The sequence below is a fragment of the Topomyia yanbarensis genome, chromosome 2 (assembly GCF_030247195.1).
Source record: "Topomyia yanbarensis strain Yona2022 chromosome 2, ASM3024719v1, whole genome shotgun sequence".
NCBI classification, from domain to species: domain Eukaryota; kingdom Metazoa; phylum Arthropoda; class Insecta; order Diptera; family Culicidae; genus Topomyia; species Topomyia yanbarensis.
Genome location: NC_080671.1, coordinates 266,277,886 through 266,304,829, shown reverse-complemented (window position 1 = coordinate 266,304,829; position 26,944 = coordinate 266,277,886). Strand labels below are relative to the sequence as shown.

Here is a 26,944-nt window from a genome sequence, read left to right as displayed (position 1 = left end):
AGATTGGTAATTTTTTGTATTTTTTTCATCGCAACCTGTCAAAATTTCGTAGTTTAGAAATTCAATATTTCGAATTTGAATGGTAAGTTTAAAAATATTACTGGAAGTGTGATTGTTTCTAGTTTTAAACAATTAAATTTAAATAATTAAAATTATTTGCAGCACACCCGAACTCCGGATCTGGCAATCAGCCAACCAACATTAAATCGATACAACCGCAGCAGTACCAACTACTCCAAATCCAGCAACAGCCAACAACCCCTCAAAAAAGGACCACATAGCAATTACTGCTCAAACGAACAACAGGAGTTTACGAATGATGGACACATCGGAAAACATTTCATCGGAACATTCTGCCTTAAAACTTGTCTGCCACTATTTTTACCAGCGGTTGCCTTCCTGATTTAGAGAAATCGGATTCAAGCACAAACGTCATATTCCAGCCTTGGTTCCTACTAGTTCCTTGCATGAAAATATCACTGCCTCCACAGTGGTCGTGATTCCATTCCAGCAGCAGCAAGCAATCACTATTCGAGTGCTTATCGCCAACATTTCACAGCAAGCTCAGCAGCAGAAGCACCTTCAACCACAACATCAGAAAATTAAGATTTCTTCCAGACCATGACCATCATCCTAAAGGTCGGTAGCAATAACGTTCAACCGACGGTACAACCTGGTCAGCAACCGCAATTAGTGCAATAGATCCAAGCCAAATGTAGAAGACCATTGACCAACTGCAAAAAAGTAGCAACAGCACATTCAAACACAGTAGCAGCAGCATACTATACTGTACCATGCGGTGTGCAGGAGGACTTTTTTATTCAGTTGGTGCGGCAAGGTGAGACATTTTTATTACCTTTTTTATTTCGAAAGGATCAGTACTGTGTTTACATTGTAATGTAATACCCTATTCTTTTTTAAAAGCTCGAGTTCACTCATTTACGGATATTTTTTTTATTATGATTTTTTCAGATCGAACACCAACAACATAATATCATGGTAATCACCCAGCAAGAGAACGCAGTGATAATGGGCCAACAGAAAACACAACATCAAGATGCTCGGAAAGGACTTTCTCTTTCGGTATGTATTTACCAGTAGCATCCCTCCTCCAAACATTCCTTTGCATATCTAGATGTCCACACATTCACAGAACAAACATAATGGCACGTCATGTTCAATCGGCTAACCGTTTGGAATAAGCGCTCATCATCGGTTTCATGGCAGGGAAGTGAGCAGGCAAAAGAAGGCATCGTTTTTTCCGCAAGGTCGCTCTGGTCAAAATTTCAGCGAATTGCAAGGAATAAACCACCCGAGGGACAGTACCCGTGCTGATTCAGGACGATTTCCCATACATTGTACCTTGCTATTGAATTTTAATACCCGATCGAAACGATGGCAAGCGCTACCGATAACTGGGTCAAAAAGACGACGGATCAAGAAATTTCTGCACACGGTAAGTGTTTTTTTGTTATAACCTATTTTTGAAGCGATCATTGGGATGGGATTTGAATTTTTCTTTTCAATACAAATAGGTTAGCGAACTGAGTACATATCACCAAGGATAAGGATTCAGAGTCGGCGGCTGGCAGTTCAGAGAAAGAGAATGCGGAAAAACCTAGTCCACCGGCAGTAGAACCAAAGCTGCACCTGATGTTTGGAGTTCGGTAGCTACGGAAATTCTGACTCTAGCAGCTCCTCAAGAAAAACAAGCTGCAAAAGAAAATGGAGAAACACCTTCCTCCGCGGAAGATGCAGAGGCATTCAAGTAAGTCGAAATCTGCAGAAAATTTTAATTAGGACATAAGGAACATTGACAGCCTCTCTTTGTTTACTTTCTCTTTCGATTATGACGTCACTATAACACTTTGCACTAATTTTCCAGTACATAGCCGATGGTTTTTACTAAAATATTAGGCAAAGAGTTGAGTACTAAATATTGAAACGACCAAGTAACAAACAGAAGAGAAAGACCCCAAAGAGAATCTCATTGTTGCTTACGTCCTATTCTAAATTTTCTCCCGAAATATTTAGTATCAGCTTTAAAATTATCCGTGACTAATCTTTTAGCCCGGCGGATGCAAGTTTGCTAATGAAAGATGTTCGCTAAGGTCTAGTAGAATCAAAGCTGGATCTGAAGGTGCAGCGGAAGGATTCTTCTTCGCCGGTTGGTTGGTTACAACTTTCGAAGCTTTGCACGTGAAGCCGGAATTACTTCAGGGAGTCTATGCGATGGGTTTCAACGCCCCTTCCAAGATTCAGGAGATGGCTCTACCTACTCTGTTGGCCGGTCCGCCACGGAATATAATCGCCCAGAGTCAGTCGGGAACAGGAAAAACCGCTGCCTTCGTGCTGGCAATGCTCAGTTGAGTCCATCAGTTAAAAAACTATCTGCAGATGATTTGCCTTTCCCCCACGTATGAGCTGGCAATTCAGAAGGGGGAAGTAGCTGCCAAAATGGCAAAGTTTTGTCCGGAAATCAAACTTCCTTACGCCGTTCGCGGTGAGGAGACCGTCAAAGGGGCGAAGCTGAATAATCATATCATCATCGGAACACCCGGCAAGCTAATGGACTGGGGTATAAAGTTCAGGACGTACGACCTAGTTTTCCATTTTTGTACTGGACGAGGCGGGTGTTATGGTCGGTGTTCTTCTTGGCCACGTACGAGCGCGAGGTGATGGAGTTTGCCGAGTACATCGTACCCAATCCGATCGTCATTCGGCAGGCGCGGGAGCAAGAATCACTCGATAACATCAAACAGTACTACGTCAAGTTCCGCAACCAGGACGAGAAAATGTGTGATTACCGTCGGACAAGCGATCATTTTCTGTCATATGATGTATAGGACAGTTGTAAACTCCAAGTAAACTTATTTTCAGAACTGTTAATCGATCGAAACAGGTACGCAAAACGGCCGGTTGGTTGACCGGCAGGATGTCCCAGGATGGTCACTCGGTAGCGGTACTGTCCGGTGATCTAACGGTGGAGCAACGGTTGGAACGAACGTTTTGTCCAGGGGTAAGTTCCACTACTTGATTCTGGCTACAGCACCAGGTTACGGAGAGATTCTTTTGTATCGACGTCGAACAGGTGACCATTGTCGTCAACTTCGACCTGCCGATGGATTAGTAGGGACGAGCCGATTGCGAAACGTATCTACATCGAATTAGACGCACCGGTAGATTCGGTAAGTGTGACTAATTCTTGTGATCCTATAGATTGTATTTCTTCCCACTTCTTTAACAGAACGGAATCACCATCAACCTAGTGGGCAGTGATCGAAGCATGATGATTTGCAGATCAATCGAAAAACACTTCCGGAAAAAGATTCAGTTGCTAGACGCGGAGAACTCGGACGAAATTTAAAAGATCGCACCGTAAAGTGTTTTTTTGACCAGCTACTGGTGAAAGGCGTAGGAGCTTTTTTGGGTCATACTTGTTTTGATTCTGAATTTATAATTTTATTATATTTTTTTAATTTTTTTTTCTTCCTTGATCTAACATAAGGTATACAAATGTAACCAACAGGGTACCGTAAGCTAATAAATTTACAATTACAATTACAATTTATCTCTACCCAGTTCTATCCAAACATTTGAAAAGAGCCTAACTGCAAAATGTAACAAATTGAAATTTTATGTTTTCCATTAACAAATATCTACCCGAGCACGTACATAACGCAACATTTGATTATGAAGAATTTTTATAGCGATTTTACAACAATTTATAAAAGGGCCTAATTGATTTTTATGACCGAACTGATTATGAAAGGATCTAACTGATTGAAAAGTGCCTAACTAGCAATACACTCGTTTTAAATGGATTATAACGTATTATTGTATTATGACTGATTGTAAAAGGCTTATAACATCTTTTCCATAATTTACATACAGGGTCAATCTGACCATCAAATTAGAATTCAGTTAATTCGTCTAACTTTCGGTGTAATATCAGACTTGAACAGCATTTTTTGTGTGAGGTATTCTGCCGCTAGAAGCACCCTGCCCTTTGGCTCAGTAAGGGGAATGGGCGCGTTGTGCCAGATTGGTCGAGGCACAATTCGATTGTAAGTCGGTGAATGCTTGACGCGCAAAAGTGCCTGAGTCGATGGCAATCACTGTCAAGGATCAATCGAAGACTTTGAAATGGAAACATGTACCTCATTAAAAGCAGTTTAGTTTACATTGTCATAATTTGCCAACTGCTTCGAGTAAATAAACTATAATATAATATAATTAAAAGTAATTAATATTCAAATGTGTATGTATCACAAAATATGAATAACCATGTTCCTGTTTCATGTCCGTGGAACCATACTGAGTGGCCAAAATAACTTTATTTATCCATAACACTCACCTTTTTCCTTTCTGTATCGTTTTAGCTCTGCTAGTGTCGCACAAATCAGCGCCCTCACCGGAAGGCTAAGTATGGGAGATCTGTGGATATCCCTTTTAACCCGGGAGATTCGGAAACAATGAATAGGATGAAGAAATACGTGTATATATGTATGTGTATATGTATGTATGTATATATATATATATATATATATATATATATATATATATATATATATATATATATATATATATATATATATATATATATATATATATATATATATATATATATATATATATATATATATATATATATATATATATATATATATATATATATATATATATATATATATATATATATATATATATATATATATATATATGTATATATGTATATATGTGTATGTGTATATATATGTACATATATATATATATGTACATATATATATATATATGTACATATATATATATATGTACATATATATATATATATATATATATATATATATATATATATATATATATATATATATATATATATATATATATATATATATATATATATATATATATATATATATATATATATATATATATATATATATATATATATATATATATATATATATATATATATATATATATATATATATATATATATATATATATATATATATATATATATATATATATATATATATATATCAAGGTAAATTATGGAAACGCAAAGGTAAGAATGCATTATAACCAATAATAATAATAATAATAATGATACTGAATGATACTAAATAATTATTTTAATATTAAAAACGCTTTTAATCCACCTAACAGTGTGATGAGACATTTCTTATAATTCTTATCACTCTCTTCGGATATTATATCGTTTGAGAACATTTAGAACTTGATGTTTCGCGATGTTTTTGATAACACATACTACATGGGATAGTGGCAGGACTCAGAGAATTGCTCAAATCAGCATAGGACAACATTAGTTCTTGAAATCTCAAACCAATTCAATGGGAAAGCGAAAAAATGGCCCATAAAATAGACAATTATCGAATTATCGTTAATGCTCTGTTAATAAAATATCTAAATTGTGGTTGGAAAACTGAATTTTCCTAAAGGAGTTATTTATTTATCATTCGCATGTATGAAAAAAGCCTTATGTTTACATTTGTGAGTATCGCCCTTTTCACAAAAAAGCGTTGAAATGAAATCGCAGCTCCTGATATCACGCTATCTCTGAAGTGCATGCGAGCATAGTTCCAAGTTTTACTTCGACATCGACTTTTTCTAAAGGTGACTTCCCAGTAGTATCCTTGATTTGAATTATTATCGCTAATCCTAATGCCAAAGAACAAATAAAAACCTCTCGAAAAAGAACCGTTTGGGGAAATCATCATCATTACTGGAATTTTCATTTTCACGAAACTTTTCGATAGCCTTCCGTCACTTGCGTTAATGCACTGGGTGCACAGTGCTCCGAAAATCTAGCGAAATCGTCTTAGGGCACCAGCGGGTCTAATTCAGAGCTATCTGCGCGGCGAGTTAAATCTGTAAAGAATACTAAAAATTAATTTCTATTCCATAATTTTCAGTTCAGCAATTCGAGAGATCGTGCTCACCGCAAGCCATGAAAAATAGACTACGTTGTGAAGCGATGGTCACTATTTATTAAAAAATCACGGTTAAATAAAAAATTAAACTATTAAAAAATTTCAAATAGTTTATAATTTTCACAAACTTATTAGGAAAAATTGTTTAATAAGCTTTCGTAATATTGTGTAGGAAAAAAGCTGAAAATTTCAGTATTTTCTCTATCTGCAACATATAAACCCTTAAGTATACCAATTAATTGGTATACGAATTGGAATAGGTTCACCAAATTTTTTTTTTTTCATGAAACGTTTATTTGACACGGCATTTGCAAAAGCTTTTTTACGCCGGGGTTTTTTTACATAACATGTTACAAAGGTTCTTAAGACTATCACGTTATAAAAAAAATCACTTTCTAATGCTAACACTGAGGATAATCATCATTTTGAATGTTTTTAATTATACTCTATTTTCTTGAATTTCATTGTAAACCTATTGATAGTTTTTCTGTAATCTTTGTTTATTTTTTTTTCTTTATTTATATCGTTTTATCTAACTTAACTAACTGCGAAGAAATCTAAATTGTTTGTGGGTAGCAAGGGAAAAAAAACTAGAAACATTGTGGGGATTATTATATTTGAATATTTATTGTTTTCAGGAAATGATAAATATGGCTCATGTATGTAAGATCTCGTAAAGCGAGGATATCACGAACAGGTACATAGGGTGGTTTTCTTCTGGCTCGTAAGGAGTCTATTAATTGGGATCTGGCTTCACGATATTCAGTGCAAGACCAAACAACATGTTCAATGTCTTCGTAACCCTCTCCGCAAGCACATTGATTATCTTCTGCGATCCCAATACGGCGGAGATGCGCATTCAACGTATAATGGTTGGACATGAGTCTAGACATCACACGAATGAAGTTTCGACTTACATCCAACCCTTTGAACCATGCCTTCGTTGATACTTTAGGGATAATTGAGTGCAACCACCGTCCCAGATCTCCATTGTCCCATGATGTTTGCCAACTAGTAAGCGTCCTCTGACGAGAAGCGCTATAAAATTCATTGAAGGCAATAGGTCTTTCATAGATGTCACCGTCCAGCGGCCCTATTTTGGCTAAATTATCCGCTCTCTCATTACCCGGTATGGAGCAATGAGCGGGAATCCACACTAAGGTAATTTGATAAGATTTATTTGTTAATTTAGTTAAGTATTCTCGTATCTTCTTCAAAAAGAACGGAGCGTGATTATCAAGCTTTAATGAGCGTAGTGCCTTAATTGTGCTGAGGCTATCTGTGAGGATGAAATAATGGCTCGGAAGTAAAGTATCAATGATTTCCAGACTATAGTGAACTGCTGCTAGTTCGGCTGTATAAACGGAGGCAGGTTCTGCAAGCTTGAAAGAGATCGAGGTGTTATTGTTGAAAATACCGAAGCCAGTGGCCTCATTGATTCGTGACCCATCAGTGTAGAACATTTTATGGCAGTCAATGTGTTGGTATTTACTTATGAATATTTTAGGGATCTCCAGAGAGCGCTGGTGATCCGGGATTCCACGAATTTCCTCTTGCATGGACGTGTCGAAAAATAAAGTGGAATCGGGAGTATCTAGTATATTAACACATGTCAGAACATAACTACAAGGCGTTATTTCTTGTGACATGTGATTGAAGTACACTGTCATGAATCTGGTTTGGGATTGAAGCTCGACAAGTCTTTCGAAATTTTCAATTACAAGTGGATTCATAACCTCACATCGTATAAGTAAACGAGAGGAGAGATCCCAGAATCGATCTTTTAAGGGAAGAACTCCCGCTAGAACTTCAAGACTCATCGTATGTGTCGATTGCATGGAACCTAAGGCGATTCGTAAACAACGATACTGTATTCGTTCCAATTTAATAATGTGAGTGTTTGCAGCTGAACGGAAACAGAAGCACCCATATTCCATTACTGAAAGTATCGTTGTTTGATACAATCTTATCACGTCACTTGGATGAGCACCCCACCAAGATCCGGTTATTGTTCGGAGAAAATTTATCCTTTGTTGGCACTTCTTTATCAGATACCTAATGTGGCCTCCCCATGTACCTTTAGAATCGAACCAAATTCCGAGATATTTAAAGGTCATGACTTGGGCTATCGTTCTACCAACCAACTCAAGCTGAAGCTGAGCTGGATCACGCTTCCTTGAAAAAACAACCAACTCTGTTTTCTCCGTAGAGAAATCGATGCCTAACTTCAAAGCCCAACTTGATAAATTATCCAAACTATCTTGCAGTGGTTGTTGTAAATTTGTGGCTTTTGGTCCTGTAACAGAAACCACGCCATCATCTGCAAGTTGCCTTAGAGTGCATGGGCTGACAATACAATTATCAATGTCATTCACGTAAAAATTGTAGAGAAGGGGGCTTAAACAAGAACCTTGTGGGAGGCCCATGTAACTTATTCTGAATGTTGCCAAATCGCCATATGAAAAATGCATGTGCTTTTCTGACAATAAGTTGTATAAATAATTATTTAATATTGGTGAAAGACCACATTGATGTAGTTTCTCTGAGAGAACATCAATGGAAACAGAGTCGAATGCTCCTTTTATGTCTAAGAACACAGACGCCATTTGTTCTTTTTTTGCGTAAGCTAGTTGGATTTCTGACGAAAGTAGCGCCAGACAATCATTCGTTCCCTTTCCCCTCCGAAAACCAAACTGGGTAACTGATAGCAAGCCGTTCGCCTCAACCCAATTGTCGAGACGACGTAGGATAATTTTTTCCAACAATTTCCTGATGCAGGATAGCATTGCAATCGGTCGATACGAGTTATGGTCGGAGGCTGGTTTTCCCGGTTTTGGAATGGCGATAACTCTCACTTGTCTCCAGTCGTGCGGGACTATGTTCTGCTCAAGAAGCTTATTGAATAAATTCAACAAGCGTCTTTTTGCTAGGTCAGGCAGATTCTTCACCAAGTTGAATTTAATTCTGTCTGGACCCGGAGCATTATTGTTGCATGAGAGGAGTGCAATTGAAAATTCCATCATTGTCAAAGGCGAATCTATGGAATCGTTACTTGTGGGAGCATCGCGAATGATTTTCTGCGCAGGAGCAGAATCTGGACAAACTTTCTTGGCAAAATTAAATATCCAGCGATTCGAAAAATCTTCGCTTTCATTAGTTACGTTTCGATTCCTCATTCTTCTGGCTGTGTTCCAAAGAGTACTCATTGATGTTTCTCTTGACAAGCCATCAACGAAACGTCTCCAATAACTAGACTTTTTGGCACGACGGAGACTGTCAAATTTGTTTTGTAAAATCGAATAATTTTCAAAGTTTGCACGTGTACACCCTTTCCGTTTCATAATTTCTTTGTAAGCAACTTGTTTAGCTTCATATGCATCCGAGCACTCTTTGTCCCACCAGGGATTAGGAGGCCGGCTGTTCATTATCATGCCAGGATTGCATTTCGTTTGGGTTTGTTCTGCTGCTTCAATAATCAAACCCGCTAGAAATTCATATTCTTCGGTAGGTGGTAGCTCTTCCGTCGAAACAAGAGAAGTGGAAATTAAAGATTGGTATTTTTTCCAATCAATATTTCGTGTCAAGTCATAAGGGACATTGATTGAATTCGTGAGGCCTAATTCACTGTTAATTGAAATAACGACTGGCAAATGATCGCTACCGTGAGGATCAGGTACAACCTTCCACGTGCAATCTAACCGAAGTGATGTCGAGCATAGAGATAGATCTAATGCACTTGGTCGTGCGGGTGGTCTGGGAATGCGTGTTGCTTCGCCTGTATTTAAAACTGTCATATTGAGCTCGTCACAAACATTGTATATCAAAGAGGATCGATTATCATTGAAGAGGGAACCCCACAATACTCCGTGCGAGTTGAAGTCTCCCAGTATCAGCCGCGGAGCAGCCATGGATTCCACTACCTCAAAAATCTGACGTTGTCCAATTTGAGCTTTGGGAGGTATATATATAGAAGCGATAGACATGTCTTTGCCTTTAATATTCGTTTGGACAGCTACAGCCTCAATGCCCGCAAACAAGGGGATGTTAATTCTATAGAAAGGATAGCACTTTTTAATTCCTAGAAGCACTCCTCCATATGGGGTGTTTCGGTCTAGGCGAATAATGTTGAAATCATTCAAGTTGAAATTAATGTTTGAGGTAAGCCATGTTTCACATAAAGCAAAAGCATCGCATTTCAAATTATGCAGCAAAATTTTTAAGGAGTCAATTTTAGGTATGATACTTCTGCAATTCCACTGTAAAACAGTGATGGAATCTTTCATTGGAGGAGGTGAATTACCCATTGAAAGATACAATCGCTGCAAGGATGGGCCATTGAGCAATCAGCTGCTCTAAAAATGTTCTAATTGTTGGGAGGAACGCTGAAAGTATACTTTTTAGTGGTTCAGAAATATTGAATGCTTTGAAAATCCAATCAACAATTTCAGAAAATTTCAATAAACCTATCCCCGGTTGAGGCTCGGAGGAAGTTGAAGTTTTATTATTTCCAGTAATGGTGTTCTGTTTGGATTGTACATTACCAAAACCGGGAGGGACTGGCTTCGGTATTGCATCGGAATTCTTTAGCTTTGGCCGCAATTTATTTGTTGGAGGAGAAATTTTAAGGCCCTTGCTTGGCAGTTTGGGAAAAGAGGATTGTTTTCTTTTCCTGGATCCTCTAGGTAAAACAAATGATGTACCTTCGGACGCTTCGTCAGAGTCAGACTCTTTCGGCAATAGAATAGCGTATCTGTTTTCTGGGACCGTGGGTTCAGGAGTAGCATTTTTCAGTATTTCTGCATAAGAGCGCTTAGATCTCTCCTTCAAGGATCGTTTAATTTTCTCCTCCCGCAATTTATATATGGGACATGCAAGGAGCTCGTGTGAAGTTTCTCCGCAATGTAAACATTTTTCTAAGTTTTTATTGCATGTATCCTCTTGATGAGGCCCCCCACATTTGCCACACCGTACCTTATTGGAACAGTAAGTGGCTGTGTGGCCAAGCTGTTTACAATTGAGGCAATTCATCACACGAGGGATGAAAAGGCGAACGGGGAGACGAATTTTATTAATGAGAACATGGCTAGGCAAAGCAGACCCAGCGAAAGTTACACGAAATGAATAGGATGGTCGGTAAACTTTTTTCTCTTCTTCAATTGATACTGAGTACAATTGCTTAACATCAAGTATGTTTACTTTATTAAGCAGGGTGTTCTTGAAACAACCAACACCATGCTTAAGTATATCCTCGGCAGTGAGGCTGGGTTCGGAGATGACTCCATCGCATTCTATATCGCGCGAAAGTATATAAACTTTATATTCACGCGTGAAGAGTTCGCAGGCTACTATCTCGTTAGCTTGTCTAATGTTATCAATGCTAACTCGAAGTTTATCTTTATTTACTTTCACGATCTCTGTTACAGCAGAAAATCGTGAAGTCAGATCCCGTGCAATTTGCACAAGGTTTAATGGCTTTCCTTTCCGCCTGAAGAAAACCTGCCAAGGTCCAGAAGACCCTTGGGGGTATAATTTTATTCTAAGGGGAGTTGAGGGAGGGGGATCAGAAGAATTTTGCTCTTGTGAAATGGAGGATTCCATCTCACTATCCTCCATCTCGCCTACCATACACAGTAAGTAAATTAAATACTAACACTAGCAAAATTATATTAAAATCTACCTGTCCTTCGAAGAGTTGCAGATTCTCGCTGTCTCCCTCTGTCACGCTCGGGTTGAACACAGCGCAACCACCACTACCAAGATGGAGCCGCTGTTTAGCTGTGGGTCCAGGGGTATTTCCTTACTATGCAGCGTGGCTAGGTACACAAATACACAAAAGCCCGTTTCTGCACTAGCACAGATGAATAAGTGATGATGAAGCGAGACGCTTCACCAACAAGATGCAGCTCTGTCTCACTTAGCGCCGACTGTATGCAGCGTAACCACTACCACCACCAAGGTGGGGCCGCCGCTTACCTGTGGGTCCAGAGGTATTCCCCTGCTACGCAGCGTGGCTAGGTACACAAATACTCAAAATCCCGTATCTGCACTAATACGGATGAATGAATGATGATGAAGCGAGCCGCTTCACCAACCAGATGCAGCTCTGTCTCACTCCGTCGCAAGCGCCGGTTGTATGCAGCGCAACCACTACTACCACCAAGGTAGGGCGCCGCTTACCTGAGACTTCGATGCCTTCGCACCAACACTCGCTTATCGCGTGGTACCACCACCAAACGACCGCTCTCGCAGCCAACAATCCTGCCTGTCTCCGCACCAACACGGCATCAAATACTGACACGGTACACAAACTTCTAGCCTATTCACGGCTTGCACAGCCTTGGTTGCTACAACCAATCAGCAAACACAACCTTTCAAGGCGAAGGCTAAAACTGTTATGAGGTTCACCAAATTTTGGAAGAAGTCTATAAAGAAACCCCTTGAAAGCTACCTAAAAAATGTTGTAGTTCGATGCAATAAAAAATCATATTTGGCAATTCATATTTGGCTGATAAAATTGGGGTGTCAATGTATTATAATAGATATTCAGCATTCGAAGAAGTTTCTTGTGAACGAGTGTAGAACGACTTTGTTTCTACTTACTTGAAGTCAGCGGCGTAGCCAGAAATTCGGTTTGGTGGGGGTTTGGTGAAAATCGATCTTACTGTCCAAACGGCATAATTCCGAAACCATAATTTTTGATGTTTTAAAATTAGGCAGAATTATTTTCCAGAAAATAGTAACAAGGTTGTGTCTTTAGCGAATTTGTTGAGACTTTATTGTAGTCATGAATATTAACCTGAGAAAATTCACCATAAATACTTCTTGGACGATATACCGTCAAAATTATTTTATCAAATGATGCGCTGTTTAACGTTTGTAAAACTCATCGAAGATACTAAACCTCCGAAATTGACGGTTTCAAAATGATGTTATCTTGACCTTAAATTACTGTTTTTAAACATTTGACCTATACATACAATTGGTCATACAACAAAAATCAAATGCTCATTAAAATCGATCAGAACCTGCTAGAGTCGAATGAAAATCGTCATTTTTCATAAATTTCTCTCTACATTCGGAAAGTGTTATCCTCGTTATTAATCATATTACGTTTTCGTCTCAACTCGACGCATTCCCAAAATAAAAACCTGTTTTAATCCATCTAGTGGTGCAATTGTGCTTGTCTCATTTGTCCACACTACGATTCCATGGCTGGTTATGTTCAATACAATGGTGGAAATGAATATTACATGTTCAGTACGATTTGCACATACATACAATGGATCGACAGCCACGATCTTGAGATACTATGTGATACTGAAACATCGCTTGAAACCAGCGGCGGATCATGGAGAATGATCCGGGAGGTCCAGGTCCTGCCGAAATTTTTCAACTTGTTAAGAAATTTTAAATTAGCTTCAATATTAAAGTAGCAACCCCTCACTGCATACTCCCTCCGAGCCGTATGATTGACGATTTTTAGAGTGATTGCATAACCTTTCCATATGAGAAAGGCAAAAATGTACCAAAGTCCAAAGAAGTCAATTTTTGTCAAACATCTCAATGTTTCATGCATTTTAAAGTCATTTGGCATCAAAATTACAAATTTGATTTTGAAAATTTTTCTTTTCAGTTTATATGGGAATTTGCTGTGTGATTGCACTCTTCAACTCGTAACTTCGGAACCGGAAGTCCAATCAGTAAAAAATTCAATAGCAGCCGATGGGAAGGTTTTACCTTTCATTTGAGACAAACTTTGTGCAAATCGGTCCAGCCATTTCTGAGAAACAGAGGTCACATTTTTTTCTACATACACACATACACACACATACCTACACACACAGACATTTTCCGATCTCGACGAACTCAGTCGATTGGCATATGACACTCGGCCCTCCAGGTCGGGATTAGATTGACGAATTTTAGAGTGAATGAGAAAGGCAAAAACATTTTAGCAAATGTTGAAAGTTATTCATTTTTTGGTGAGCAGTTCTATGTTTCATAGACATTAAATCAATTTTAACTTCGCTTCCTATTAAAAAGAGACCCTTATTACAGTACATTTCTACAAAAACGAGCTCAATTTGAAAATAAATCTGAGGATTATGATTGATTACAGAACTCTGGAATTTTCTATTGGAATGTTTTCAGGCAGGAATTTGATATTGATGCTATTAGACAACTGTGAAATCAAGACCAATAGATCAGTTACATATCAGGACCCCATTCCGACAATTTATCAAAAGTCCTAATGATGTTAACAACAACAGGTTATAAATCTACGGATCAGATAATTGTTATTGTAACATTGAATTAAATCAGTCTGCATCAATAAATTTTCAACTTCAATCCAATATTTTTTTGGGTGCTGTGGGGGGGGGGTGTTGTATGGTGTTAAACCCCAAAACCTTCTTTTGGCTACGCCGTTGCTTGGAGTTATTTTTTTCGCATTTCATTTTCCGATATGTTTCAGATCGATCCGATGGTTATAAGTTAGAAAAATTGCAGTCAGAAGGTTCGCACAAATGAACATTTTTGTACTGATAAGTTATCAAGTTCCTTCCAGACAACTTGGAAGTGTTCGGTGATTATTTCTAGCGGTTGTAGATAGTAAAATGAAATACAAAATTCGATTTATCGAAATAATGTTTAGCTTATTTCAATGGATTATTACTATATTGAACAATAAATGGGCGACAAAGAGTAATCAACAAACAACAAGCCATAACTTTTAAAGTATTCAAAATAGATATTTAAAGTCTTTAGTAAAGTTATTCGCAAAAGTAAGAGCTACAAATTTGCTGAAGACATCATTTCGATATAATCACTTACAAGAAAATTTGTGAAAATATCTCACTCATAGGGGGATTAATCAACAAAAGCACAATACCAAAAGAAAGGGCATATTACCTCCATTAAATTCTCCGAAGATACTATTGATCTAAAATAAGCCGTTTTGGCGTTAATAATAGATTACATGTTTTTGGTCACATTTCTGGCAATGGGAAATGATAAAAATCTTTCGTCCGCATTTAATGTTAAATATCTCTTTTGATAATAGTCCGATTTCTACAATCTATAGCTTGTTCGAAAGGTATTCGTTAAAGCTGTCTAAAAACATATAAATTGTTAATCTATATTGTCAATTTCGGCAGATAAGTTTAAAAAACTGCAAAAAACGCCATTTTTACGCATTCAAACATTCATATCTTGGAAACTAAACATCAGAATCAAAAACAAATTAATAGCGTTCATACTGTTTTTTAGTTCTTTCATTTAAAATTGGTTTGGATAAGATCGGTTCAGCCATTGCTGAGAAACACGAATGAGAATTTGTCCGTTACATACACACACACAGACACACACACACACACAGATATTGTCCCAAATCGTCGAGCTGAGTCGATTGGTATATAAGACTCGGCCCTCCGGGCCTCGGAAAAAATCTTGAAAGTTTGAGCGAATTCTATACATTTCTTTTATAAGAAATGTAAAAAGGAGTTTAAATGGCGCCCATGCGCTAATTCGTCCTAGTTAAAATTTGGGTTGAGGGGGGCACGCATTTTTGGCCTAGGGCGAAATGCCGATCAGACCGGTTCTACACCAAAAATGTACTATAAGGAAACTATAAGGTATTCTGCCGCTAGAAGCAAAACTGTCCCATGTGCTATGGGAATCCCTATACACATGAGACAATTATGCTTCTTGCGGGAGTAATACAAGTAGGTGCATACTAAGCTTAAGCTTAGTATGCACCTCTTGCGAAATGAGGTCGCGAAATATTTTTCCTTCTTCCGTGCGGAATTTTGACATTTGCTCGCGAAAACTAGTCTGTGTGTTTGCTGTTAGATGTTGCTTTTGATAACTGGAAAACGACATCAGCTGTTGTTTGTTTATTTCTTTTTTATATTTCTGTTGTTATTTAAATGTTTTAAATGATGTATTTTATTAATTCATCACGGATGTGTATGAAATCGGTAACAATTGTAAACCTTTTTGCCATTCATGAAGCTCTCAGGAAAGTGACGTACTCAGCGTGAATCATATTTCGAGCATGATTAATCATAATGCTTATTTGTGACGGTTCCGGATGTCTCGGGGAAGTTCAGTCTGACCAATTTAGAATGCACAATTCCTGCAATCGGAAATTTAAATCATTGGCTTGCCATTTTCTATCTAAATTGGCTGCTTCTACCGGTTCTAGAAGACCCAGGGAAATGATCGAAATTCGCTCAAACCAAATCTATTGTAATTGTCCGAATCGTAGCTCTAAATCGGCGTTTAACCATTAAGAAGCAAATCTGATTGCCTTGGCCGCCTTTACCGCTTTCACAAGTCTCGGGGAAACTGCCTTTCGAAACACGTTTCGGAATCCGGAAATATAACGCAAATATAACAACCGACTCCGACTAAATCGGTTTCAGGTCGAACCAAACCCTAGGCTTTAAACTCTGGCTGACGTTAAAAATCGATTATGATAACAATGGCTACTACTAAAGGTTCTGGAAGTCTCAGGGAATGCTACCAATAATCAGCACGGATACAAACCTATTTTTGGTATAACAATTGTGAGAATCGTAATTCAAATTTATTGCCATAAGTAATTCGTGGTAATTCTTATTGCATGAAACACTAGAGAGGTTTAAGGAATTGCGCATATTGCTACTACTTGTATTACTGCCGCAAGAAGCATAATTTTCCCATGTGTATAGGGATTCCCATAGCACATGGGACAGTTTTACTTCTAGCGGCAGAATACCTCACACAAAAAATGCTGTTCAAGTCTGATATTACACCGAAAGTTAGACGAATTAACTGAATTCTAATTTGATGGTCAGATTGACCCTGTATGTATATTATGGAAAAGATGTTATAAGCCTTTTACAATCAGTCATAATACAATAATACGTTATAATCCATTTAAAACGAGTGTATTGCTAGTTAGGCACTTTTCAATCAGCTAGGTCCTTTCATAATCAGTTCGGTCATAAAAATCAATTAGGCCCTTTTATAAATTGTTGTAAAATCGCTATCAAAATTCTTCATAATCAAATGTTGCGTTATGTACGTGCTCGGGTAGATATTCGTTAATGGAAAACATGAAATTTCAATTTGTTACATTTTGCAGTTAGGCCCTTTTCAAATGTTTGGATAGAACTGGGTAGAGATAAATTGTAATTGTAATTGTAAATTTATTAGCTTGTATACCTTATGTCAGGTCAAGGAAGAAAAAAAATTAAAATATAAAATTATAAATTCAGAATCAAAACAAGTATGACCCAAAAAAGCTCCTACGCCTTTCACCAGTAGCTGGTCGAAAACACTTTACGGTGCGATCTTTTCAATTTCGTCCGAGTTCTCCGCGTCTAGCAACTGAATCTTTTTCCGGAAGTGTTTTTCGGTTGATCTGCAAATCATCATGCTTCGATCACTACCCACTAGGTTGATGGTGATTCCGTTCTGTTAAAGAAGTGGGAAGAAATACAATCTATAGGATCACAAGAATGACTCACACTTACTGAATCTACCGGTGCGTCTAATTCGATGTAGATACGTTTCGCAATCGGCTCGTCCCTGCTAATCCATCGGCAGGTCGAAGTTGACGACAATGGTAACCTGTTCGACGTCGATACCTAAGACGAAAGAATCTCTCCGTAACCTGGTGCTGTAGCCAGAATCAAGTGGTGGAACTTACCCCTGGACAAAACGTTCGTTCCAACCGTTGCTCCACCGTTAGATCACCGGACAGTACCGCTACCGAGTGACCATCCTGGGACATCCTGCCGGTCAACCAACCGGCCGTTTTGCGTGCCTGTTTCGATCGATTAACAATGCCGAAAATAAGTTTACTTGGAGTTTACAACTGTCCTATACATCATATGACAGAAAATGATCGCTTGTCCGACGGTAATCACACCGTACATGTCTGAAATTGCTTGATATTTCTCGTCCTGGTTGCGGCATTTGACGTAGTAGTGTTTGGTGTTATCGAGTGATTCTTGCTCCCGCACCAGAAGAATCATGATCGGATTGGTTACGATGTACTGGACGAATCCCATCACCTCCCGCTCGTACGTGGCTAAAAAGAACAGCGATCATAACGCCCGCCTCGTCCGGTACAAAAATGGCAATCTTCTTAAGGTCGAACGCCCGGCTGTTCCAATGATGATATGATTAGTCAGCTTCGCCCCTTTGACGATCTTCTCACCGCGAACGGTTTAACCAAGTTCGATTTCCGCACAAAACTTTGCCGTATTGCAGCTACTTTCCCCTTCTGAATTGCCAGTTCATACGTGAGGAAAGGCAAATCACCTGCGGATAGTTTTTCAACGGATCGACTCGATTGAGCATTGCCAGCACGAAGGCAGTGGTTTTTCTTGTTCCCGACCAACTCTGGGCGATTATGTTCTGTGGCGGATCGGCCAACAGAGTAGGTTGAGCCGCCTTCTGAATCTTGGAAGGACCGTTGAAACCCATAGCATAGACTCCCTGAAGCAGTTCCGAATTCATGTGCAAAGCTTCGAAAGTTTTAACCAAGTATAGCGGCGAAGAAGGATCCTTCACCCCCAGATCCAGCTTTGATTCTACTAGACCTTTGCGAATAAGTTTAATTAGCAAACTTGCCTCCGCCGGGCTAAAAGAAGAATCATGGATAATTTCAAAGCTGATATTAAATATTTCTGGAGAAAAATTTGAATAGGACATAAGTAACAATGAGATTCTTTTTGGGGTGTTTCTCTTCTGTTAATTACTCGGTCGTTTCAATATTTAGTACTCATCTCTTTGCCTAATATTCTAGTAAAAACTATCGGCTTTCGATATGTACTGGAAAATTAGTGTAAAGTGTTATAAAGACGTAATAATCGAAACAGAAAGTAAACAGAGAGCGGCTCTCAATGTTACTTATGTCCTAATCAAAATTTTCTCCAGATTTCGACTTACTTGAATGCCTCTGCATCTTCCGTGGAGGAAGCTGTTTCTCCATTTTCGCTAGCAGCTTTTTTTTTCTTCAGGAGGTGCTAAAGTCTTAATTTCTGTAGCTACCGAAAACAAAACTGCAGGTGCAGCCGTTTCTACCGGAGTAATTTGATCGCTGGTTCTACTGGTGGTGAACTAGAAGGTTTTTCCGCATTCTTTTTCTTTGGGCTGTCAGCCGTCGGCTCTGGTTCCTTATCCTTAGGGATACTCAGATCGATAACCTATTTGTATTGAAAAGAAAAATTCAAAACCAATGGAAAAATTATCGCTCCAAAAATAGGTTAGTTGGTTATGACAAAAAAAACACTTACCGAGTGCAGAAATTTCCTGATCCTCCCTCCGCCTTTTTGACCCAGTTATCGGCAGCACTTGCCATCGTTTCGACCGGGTATTAAAATTCAAAAGCTACAATATATGGAAAAAGGTCCTGAATCAGCACGGATACTGTCATTCCGGTGGTTTATTCCTTGCAATTGGCTGAACTTTTGCCCAGAGCGACCATTCGGAAAAAACGCCTTCTTTTGTCTGCTAACTTCGCTGCCATGAAACCGATGATGAGCCCTTTTTGCCAAACGAGTCACACGGTTGGCCCGATTGAATATGTCGCGCGTGTAGAGTATGCTTCCATTATGTTTGTTCTGTAAATTGACAAGGACATCTAAATATGCACAGTGTTGCTGAACTCGCAAAAATAACTCTTGTATTTCTCATTCGCGTGTTCTCATTGCGCCCAACACTCGTATCCGTGTGTTCTCCATGCATGCCTTTCTTTCGTTCACTCCCCAGCCGGGTAGAATTTCTGCGAGTGCCAGTCGGCCAAAAGCGACTCAAATTGCACATATTGAAACCCACTCTTTCGTTCGCACCCACCCACTGGCGCTCACTCCTACTGCTGCTACCACTCGTCAGTGCTCCCACTCGCCCATGCTCCTGCTCGCCCATGCTCCCACTCGTCCGTACTCCCACTCGTAGCCACTCGCGCTCTTTAACCCACTCGTATCTTCTCGCACTCTTAAACGCGTTCGCCTTCACTCGCACTCTTGCAGTCGCTAGCGCTCTCGCTCCCACTCGCATTTCGTTCTTCGTTGGTAGACCAATAATGTATGAAAATGAATTTATTCGGATATTTTATGTACAAAGTCTAAGCCGCGGCTGTTTGAAGATCGATTTGCACAATACGTGTGGCTTTCGTCACCGGTACAGCACGTCATGGGAACGTCAAAATTAGTTATATGCAGTTAAATGTAGGTATTCACACACAACATCAACAGCACGGAATGCTTTGACGTACGGGAAGTGTGAACGAGAGACGCATTCAACTTATCTTGATGGAACGACGACGTGGCGTTGACGGACATTTACGTTGATGGAAGCTAATGTATCGTCTGCATTGAGGTTGACATGACGCTGGTATAACAGAAAAGGAAAATAAACGCACCCGAATGAAATGCAGTTGCTTTAAAACGTAAATTAAAAAAAATGTGCAAAATCGCTTGGATTAACACTTTTAAATATGTGGAACTTTAACATGTCAAATATATATATATATATATATATATATATATATATATATATATATATATATATATATATATATATATATATATATATATATATATATATATATATATATATATATATATATATATATATATATATATATATATATATATATATATATATATATATATATATATATATATATATATATATATATATATATATATATATATATATATATATATATATATAATTCCCCTCAATGCTGCATATATGCATTTCTTAATATAATTAAATAGTTACTACAAGAGTCAGTCCCTTAAAGATAGGAAATCGCAAAGAAAACGGGACAAATCTACGATCATGGGTATTATACATTCCTGGTCAGAGTTAAAAATATTCAAATTCATTGAATGAAAATTGATCATATTCAGCCGAATTCATCCATGCAGATTTTCATTCGTCTTCGATTATTACACGAAGCGACCGTGCAGCAACGAATCAAACGCATCAAAGTAGGCCCTGGCACAATGTAAGCGATGATCATTGTTGTTTCATATGCTTTACCGGCATTTGAAAGCATTTTCCTAGATAATTAGTGAAATGAATATATTGTACGATATTCAACTGAATGAATAAGAAGGGATATTTGAATGAATATTTTTTCTATTCACCGCGAGCCGCGTCAGGTTCATTTTCAGCCGTCTAAAAAGACCTTCGATTATTTTTAACTATGTTCCTGGTACATTTTGCATTAAATGAATCGGATATTCGGATTAAATACATGGTTTCAAGATAAACGTATTTAATGCGGCTCACTGCAAAATTTCAACACCATCAACAAACATTGGCTTCTATAGAATATGTATGTAGGAGATCGACTACCGTCATAAAGTGAATTTCTAAACATAAGGACTTATTTTATTGAATATTTCGTGACCAATTCAAATATACACTGTCCTTGTCCTCCAAATTACGACGAAATCTATCAGCTGTAAGAAAAGTACTCTATGCGTTATATATTCTAAAACATTCGTTCACAGTCCTAAATTGATACAACCAGCGGACTATATTAGAAGAAATCTCTAGTGAATGATTTTGCGCACTTTTCACTAACCTGAACTCTGCACTTTAAAAGTGTGAGTAATCAAGCTGCTACTGAAAACTGCAAGCTGTCAAAACACATGTATTTGAAGTTATAGAGATGGTACTCTCATAGACAGGCCAGTCGACATAACCAGCCTATGAGATATTTTTTTAGTAGAATGTTAAGTGCGTAATACGGTTCGAATCGAGTTTTTGTGCCACAAGCAATACTTGCATTGAAATAGTATTTTTTACTTGCTCGTCAACTCCTCATGCTGGCTTTTCCCAGATAACGAATTAACTGGTTTATTTTGCCGATTGGTATTTTCCCGAATGGGTTGTTTTGCCGAATTAAGTATAAAAAGTTATTTCCAATAGCAATTAAATAGTATAAAGGATGATTCAATATTTAAATTTGACAAAAAACATGGATGTGGGATGATAAATTATAGAATTAATAGTCAAAATGTAAAGAATAGTTAAGGTAATTATTAAAATCAAACTTTAAAAGAAAATAGTTTCTCTTTGAGCGTTTTGGTGGAATGCTGAAAATGAAAATTTTGAAAATGCTGAATTTAAATGAAAATTAAAATGCCTAAAGAAATGAAATATCTCTGAATTAATTCCTACTATCGTGATTCACTTGCTTCTCTTATTCATACACATAATCTTAGGTTTAGATCATTTCAACAAGTATATACCAAAGTTTTATAAATCTGTACTAATTGAGATTTGAACATGACTGAACACCATTATTTTCGGTAATACTGATTCTTCTTGACGAAAAAAAAAAAGTTTGCACAATACTGTTCAAATAATTACTCACGATAATTTACTATATATAAGTGGGACGCAACTTTATTCCATTTACCATCTTAGTAAAATTGGTAGTAGCAGATTAGTTTTATTTTACTTTTTTCAATAAATTATATTAACTTCGTGTTTCCAATTTTCATTGTTCAAAAAAGAAACTATCCTTAAAAAGCTTTAGATTTTATTGCTGGATATCACATACATGCTTCCCTTCTGCCCAGAAGTGCGTAATATACGCCCTTTACTTCTGCTCAGAAGTGTATAATCGGTACAAAAATTCAAACCCATTAGCCAGCATGGACTTTTATAGAATATGTGGTATTATTTCCTTAACCCTCCGGAAGTCGCACTTATGGCCCACTGAACGAGCAGCCGCTGTTGCTCTAAGACGATTTCGCTAGATTTTCAGAGCAGTGTGCACTCAGTGCACTAGCGCGACTTCCGCAAGGTTAAGGGGTTGCCTGGTGTAATGGGTAAAAAAACATTATTGTTTTTTTATTCGTTTAATTGTTTAATTGTTTAATTGAACCTCTAGAAAAGCCCAGTGTAATCTCGGTGGCCACACTGATCTTCTTTTGTTCTAAACAACCATGCGTTTCAACGATTTCAGTCTATCGGCAACTTTAATAGCATCTTTCTCGAAACCGCATTTTTAAAATTGTCGATAACTCAAAAACCATTCAACGAATTGACTTAATTTTTTATGAAAATGCATAACATGTGTAATCGATGAACTAAGGGAAAATGGAATACAAAAATCTTCCTCGTTATTTTGAAGAAAAGTGAACGAATTTTATTTTTCGGTTTTTCTTATGCCATTTTCCGAAATTCCAACTGTTCTATATTTTTTTTGGTTCTTCGAGTAACTACAAGTCTATGTTTTAAAAATCTTATTGAATTTCTAATTTCAGACAATTGTATCAAGAGTTATCATGTCCTCCGCGGCATTCCTCGACATGGAAATGGTTGAACGTCTTCTCTTCGAACGCTCGTACGTGTGGCTTTGCCTGACTGAAATTTTTTCATTCATAATGAATATATACATAAACCTTAACGAGAGGTCCATTGTCACCTTGCCATCAAAATCGTATAACAAAATTACTTTCAGTTTGAGCACTTTATAGTAGACGCCCCTTAAAACACAAGTTTTTTTTTAAGACACCGCACTTATAATTTGTTTACATATTTAAAAAAAATATGAAAAACAATATATTTAATTTGTTCTTTAAATACGACCGGTATAAACCTGTATAGACAGATAACGTATGTATGCAATGACAATTTAATGCGAACGCGCGCACTGTTAGTTTAGTTAGTTTTTGCTTGCATTGTTCTAGGATTTCATCAGAATGCCGTACCTGATCCCTTCGCTCCTTTACGAGCGCTCCCAGTTGCTAAAAGAGTGTATACGAGCTGTTCTAATAAACAACACAGAGCTGTAAAGAGTGCTTAGCACACGGGAGTGGGTGGCATGCAGTGAAAACTCGCAGCCGAGGAGTCCCATCATGGGAACCCACTCGCCGTTAGAGCTAAAATCTAGCGAGCCGACAAGAGTGCGAGTGACACAAGAGCCTATAGCGAAGGCAGATAACTCACATGAATCAAGCATATTTGCCGCTCGTGCTGATCGTCACATATTTGAGAGTTCTTCGAAAACGTGTGTACAGCAGTAGGGAGCATACAGTGTGAGTCTCGCGCTCGCTGGCGAACGAGGAGGGTGTGTTGGCTTCTCGCTCTTTTAGCAACACTGAATATGCAAAGGAATGCTTGGAGGAGAGAAGCTACTGTTAAACACATACCGAAAGAGAAAGTCCTTTCCGAGGATCTTGATGTTGTATTTACTGTTGGCCCATTATCACCGTGTTCTGCTGCGTGGTTACCATGGCATTATGTTGCTGGTGTTCGGTGATGTGTATCCGCTATGGTTGCTGTTCGATCTGAAAAAAAATTATGATGAAAAATATCCGTGAATGAGTGAACGCGAGCTTTTGAAAGAAGAATAGGGTATTACATTACAATGTACTGAACACGGTACTGATCCTTCCGAAACTAAGAAAGGTAGTAAAAATGACTCACCTTGCTGCACCAACTGAATAAAAAAATCCTCCTGCACGCGGCGTGGTACAGTACAGTATGCTGCTGCTACTGTGTTTGAAGGTGCGGTTGATGTATCTTTTTTTTGCGGTTGACCAATGGTCTTCTACATTTGGCCCTGATTGGCTTGGATCGATTGCACTAGTTGCGGTTGCTGGCCAGGTTGTACCGTCAGTTGAACGTTGCTACCGATCTGTCGGATGATGGTCATGGTCTGGGGGAAATCTTAATTTTCTGATGTTGCTGGCGATAAGCACTGGAATTGTGGTTGCTAGCTGCTGCTGGGATGGAATCACGAGCACTGTGGAGGCAGCGATATTTTCATGCAAGCAACTGGTAGGAGCCAAGGCAGTAATATGACGTTTGTGTTTGACTCTGATTTCTCTACATCAGGAAGGTAACCGCTGGTAAGAATAGTGGCAGGCAAGTTTTACGACAGAATGTGCCGATAAACTGTTTCCGATGGGTCCATTATTCGTAAAAAAGCTCTTGTTGCTTTGTTGGTTCTGAGCTGTAATTGCTGTGGTTCTTTTTTGAGAGATTGTTGGCAGCTGCTGGATTTGGAGTTGTTGTTACTGCTACGGTTGCATCGATTTAATGTTGGTTGGCTGATTGCCAGATCCAGGATGTTGAGTCAAGTTGAGCTGATTTGTAGTACCTGGTTGTTGTTGATGAAAACTTATCAAGTAGATAGATGGCTGCTGACGAAAAATGCTGCTCTTGTGGCTGCTTTGTTCGGGTGTGCTGTAAATAATAATAATTACTAGAAACAATCACAATTCCAATAATATTTTAAAACTTAATATTCAAATTCAAAATATTGATTTTCAAAACTACGAAATTTTGACAGGTCGCGATGAAAAAAAAAATACAAAAAATTACTAATCTTGTGTTTTTTTATATTTTTTCAATGCAACCTGTCAAAATTTCGCGAGCCTCCGTGCGAAATAATACCATTGACCATTATTTCGCAAGGAAAAAGTTTGCCTTGGTGACAGCGCATAGAAAGCAGCGCTATCTCGCGGAAGTATTATGAAACTTATCGTTTGTCGAACCGTGTCTCGGCTAACTGCATTTTTCGTTATCGTTTTCGCGAGAGCTGCGTACCGCTTACGAAATGGAAACGAAAAATTTCTTCGCGAGCATTTCGCGACGTTTTTTATGCATAGGTTTTGTATAGGAAATTTCATTTCGCAAGAGGTGCATACTTAGCTTTAACTATGAATATACACGGTTAAATAAAACAACCTGCAGAATAAGTTCTTTTAACTTACTTTTGAGTTGTGCGTCGCTTTCGCACTTATTACTGTTGTCAAAAACAAAACGAGAGATTCGACTCAGTCGAGGTCTTCCGTGGAGGAAGGTACTTTTGAGTTGTTTGGGGTATACTCAAAATTAGGTAAATTCAACTTAAATTTGAGTATAAAAAACCTATCAATGAGTTGTAATTTTTGCCGTGGTTAAATGGTAGCTACTTTCAACACGGTTTACCTAATTTTAAGTTCCCCCACGATACCACGAGATTGAGTCAAAGGAACTCAATTTTAGATAGTTTTTCGTTTCCGTGTAATAACTATAGTCAAAACTAGAGTACTCTAGTTAGAGTGTGGCCAAGAGGCCATGACGTATCCAAACAAAAGAGATTATAACTACTAGAGGTCGCATGTCGCTGTTAACACTGAAAATTTATCATCTCGCTCTTACATATGTTAGGCCCATTAGTTTGACACATATTGCCCGGGTTTATACCTGTCAAAGTAATGGGATACAATATGCTAGAGCGAGACCCCATGTTTCAGTCCGTGAATACATGGAGACAGTAGCGCTTTGCTCCCTCTAGTAGTTATAATCTCTTTTATCCAAACGAACATGGAATTTGACGTATACACAATAGAAATAATATACTTCGCAAAGCAATGATGACGAATTTGATGGTAATACTATGTTCACACTACAGAGTTAAAACACGTTATAATAATTAGCAACAAGAAAAATGTCATCAAGATAGCGTTAAAACACGTTTTAACTCGTAGTGTGAACGTAGTATAAGATAAAACAACAACAAAACCAGTTAAAGTGGACACGAACTTTTTGAGGTTGGGGATTTGGACCGTTTTCTGTTAAGTATAACATTAACGATATTTCTTTTTCTTTACTTTTAGGCATGCTGATAATTAGGCAATCCATTAGACGTTTGTTTGACAATTCAGCGGTGGGTTCTGTCAACCAGAGTTTTTAATAGTAGAGTTGCGTAAAGAGGATTGGCAACATTGGACCAATCATTGGTCTTTTTTAAATTTTGGCAACCTTTTATTTTTAGTTAAATTTCAAATGACTTCACCCGAACGCTTCAGTTAGAAGTTAACTTTGCGCATTTAAAAATTTAAAATTAAGTGTTTAGTTGTATTTTGTAAAAATCAGTACGATAAATAACATCGTATAAAGAATTTAAGCTTTTTCCGGTTCTCAACTGATCCGCAACTAAGAACGAAATGCATTGATTTTTGCCGCTTGCC

General features: G+C 38.0%; 1 protein-coding gene and 2 pseudogenes across 2 annotated transcripts; 1 reads left to right on the top strand and 2 right to left on the bottom strand.

Annotated features, from left to right (window-relative positions):
• The window catches only part of LOC131680330 (DEAD-box helicase Dbp80-like), a 34,029-nt pseudogene extending 14,020 nt beyond the window's left edge, over nt 1–20,009 (bottom strand).
• LOC131685976 (DEAD-box helicase Dbp80-like) lies at nt 622–3,368 on the top strand (annotated as a pseudogene).
• Nucleotides 16,722–18,271, bottom strand: LOC131683129 (DEAD-box helicase Dbp80-like). Of its 2 annotated transcripts, none has more exons than XM_058964942.1 (3): nt 17,653–18,271; nt 17,486–17,590; nt 16,722–17,417 (listed from the first exon to the last, which is right to left on the bottom strand). In XM_058964942.1, exons 1-3 carry the CDS (start codon nt 17,734–17,736, stop codon nt 17,283–17,285), a joined length of 324 nt encoding a protein of 107 aa, XP_058820925.1. In that variant the 5' UTR covers nt 17,737–18,271; the 3' UTR covers nt 16,722–17,282. The 2 variants fall into 2 exon arrangements, with proteins under 2 accessions (XP_058820925.1, XP_058820924.1); XM_058964941.1 differs by having other exon boundaries at nt 16,723–17,417; nt 17,477–17,590.
• Nucleotides 20,010–26,944: the final 6,935 nt, after the last annotated feature.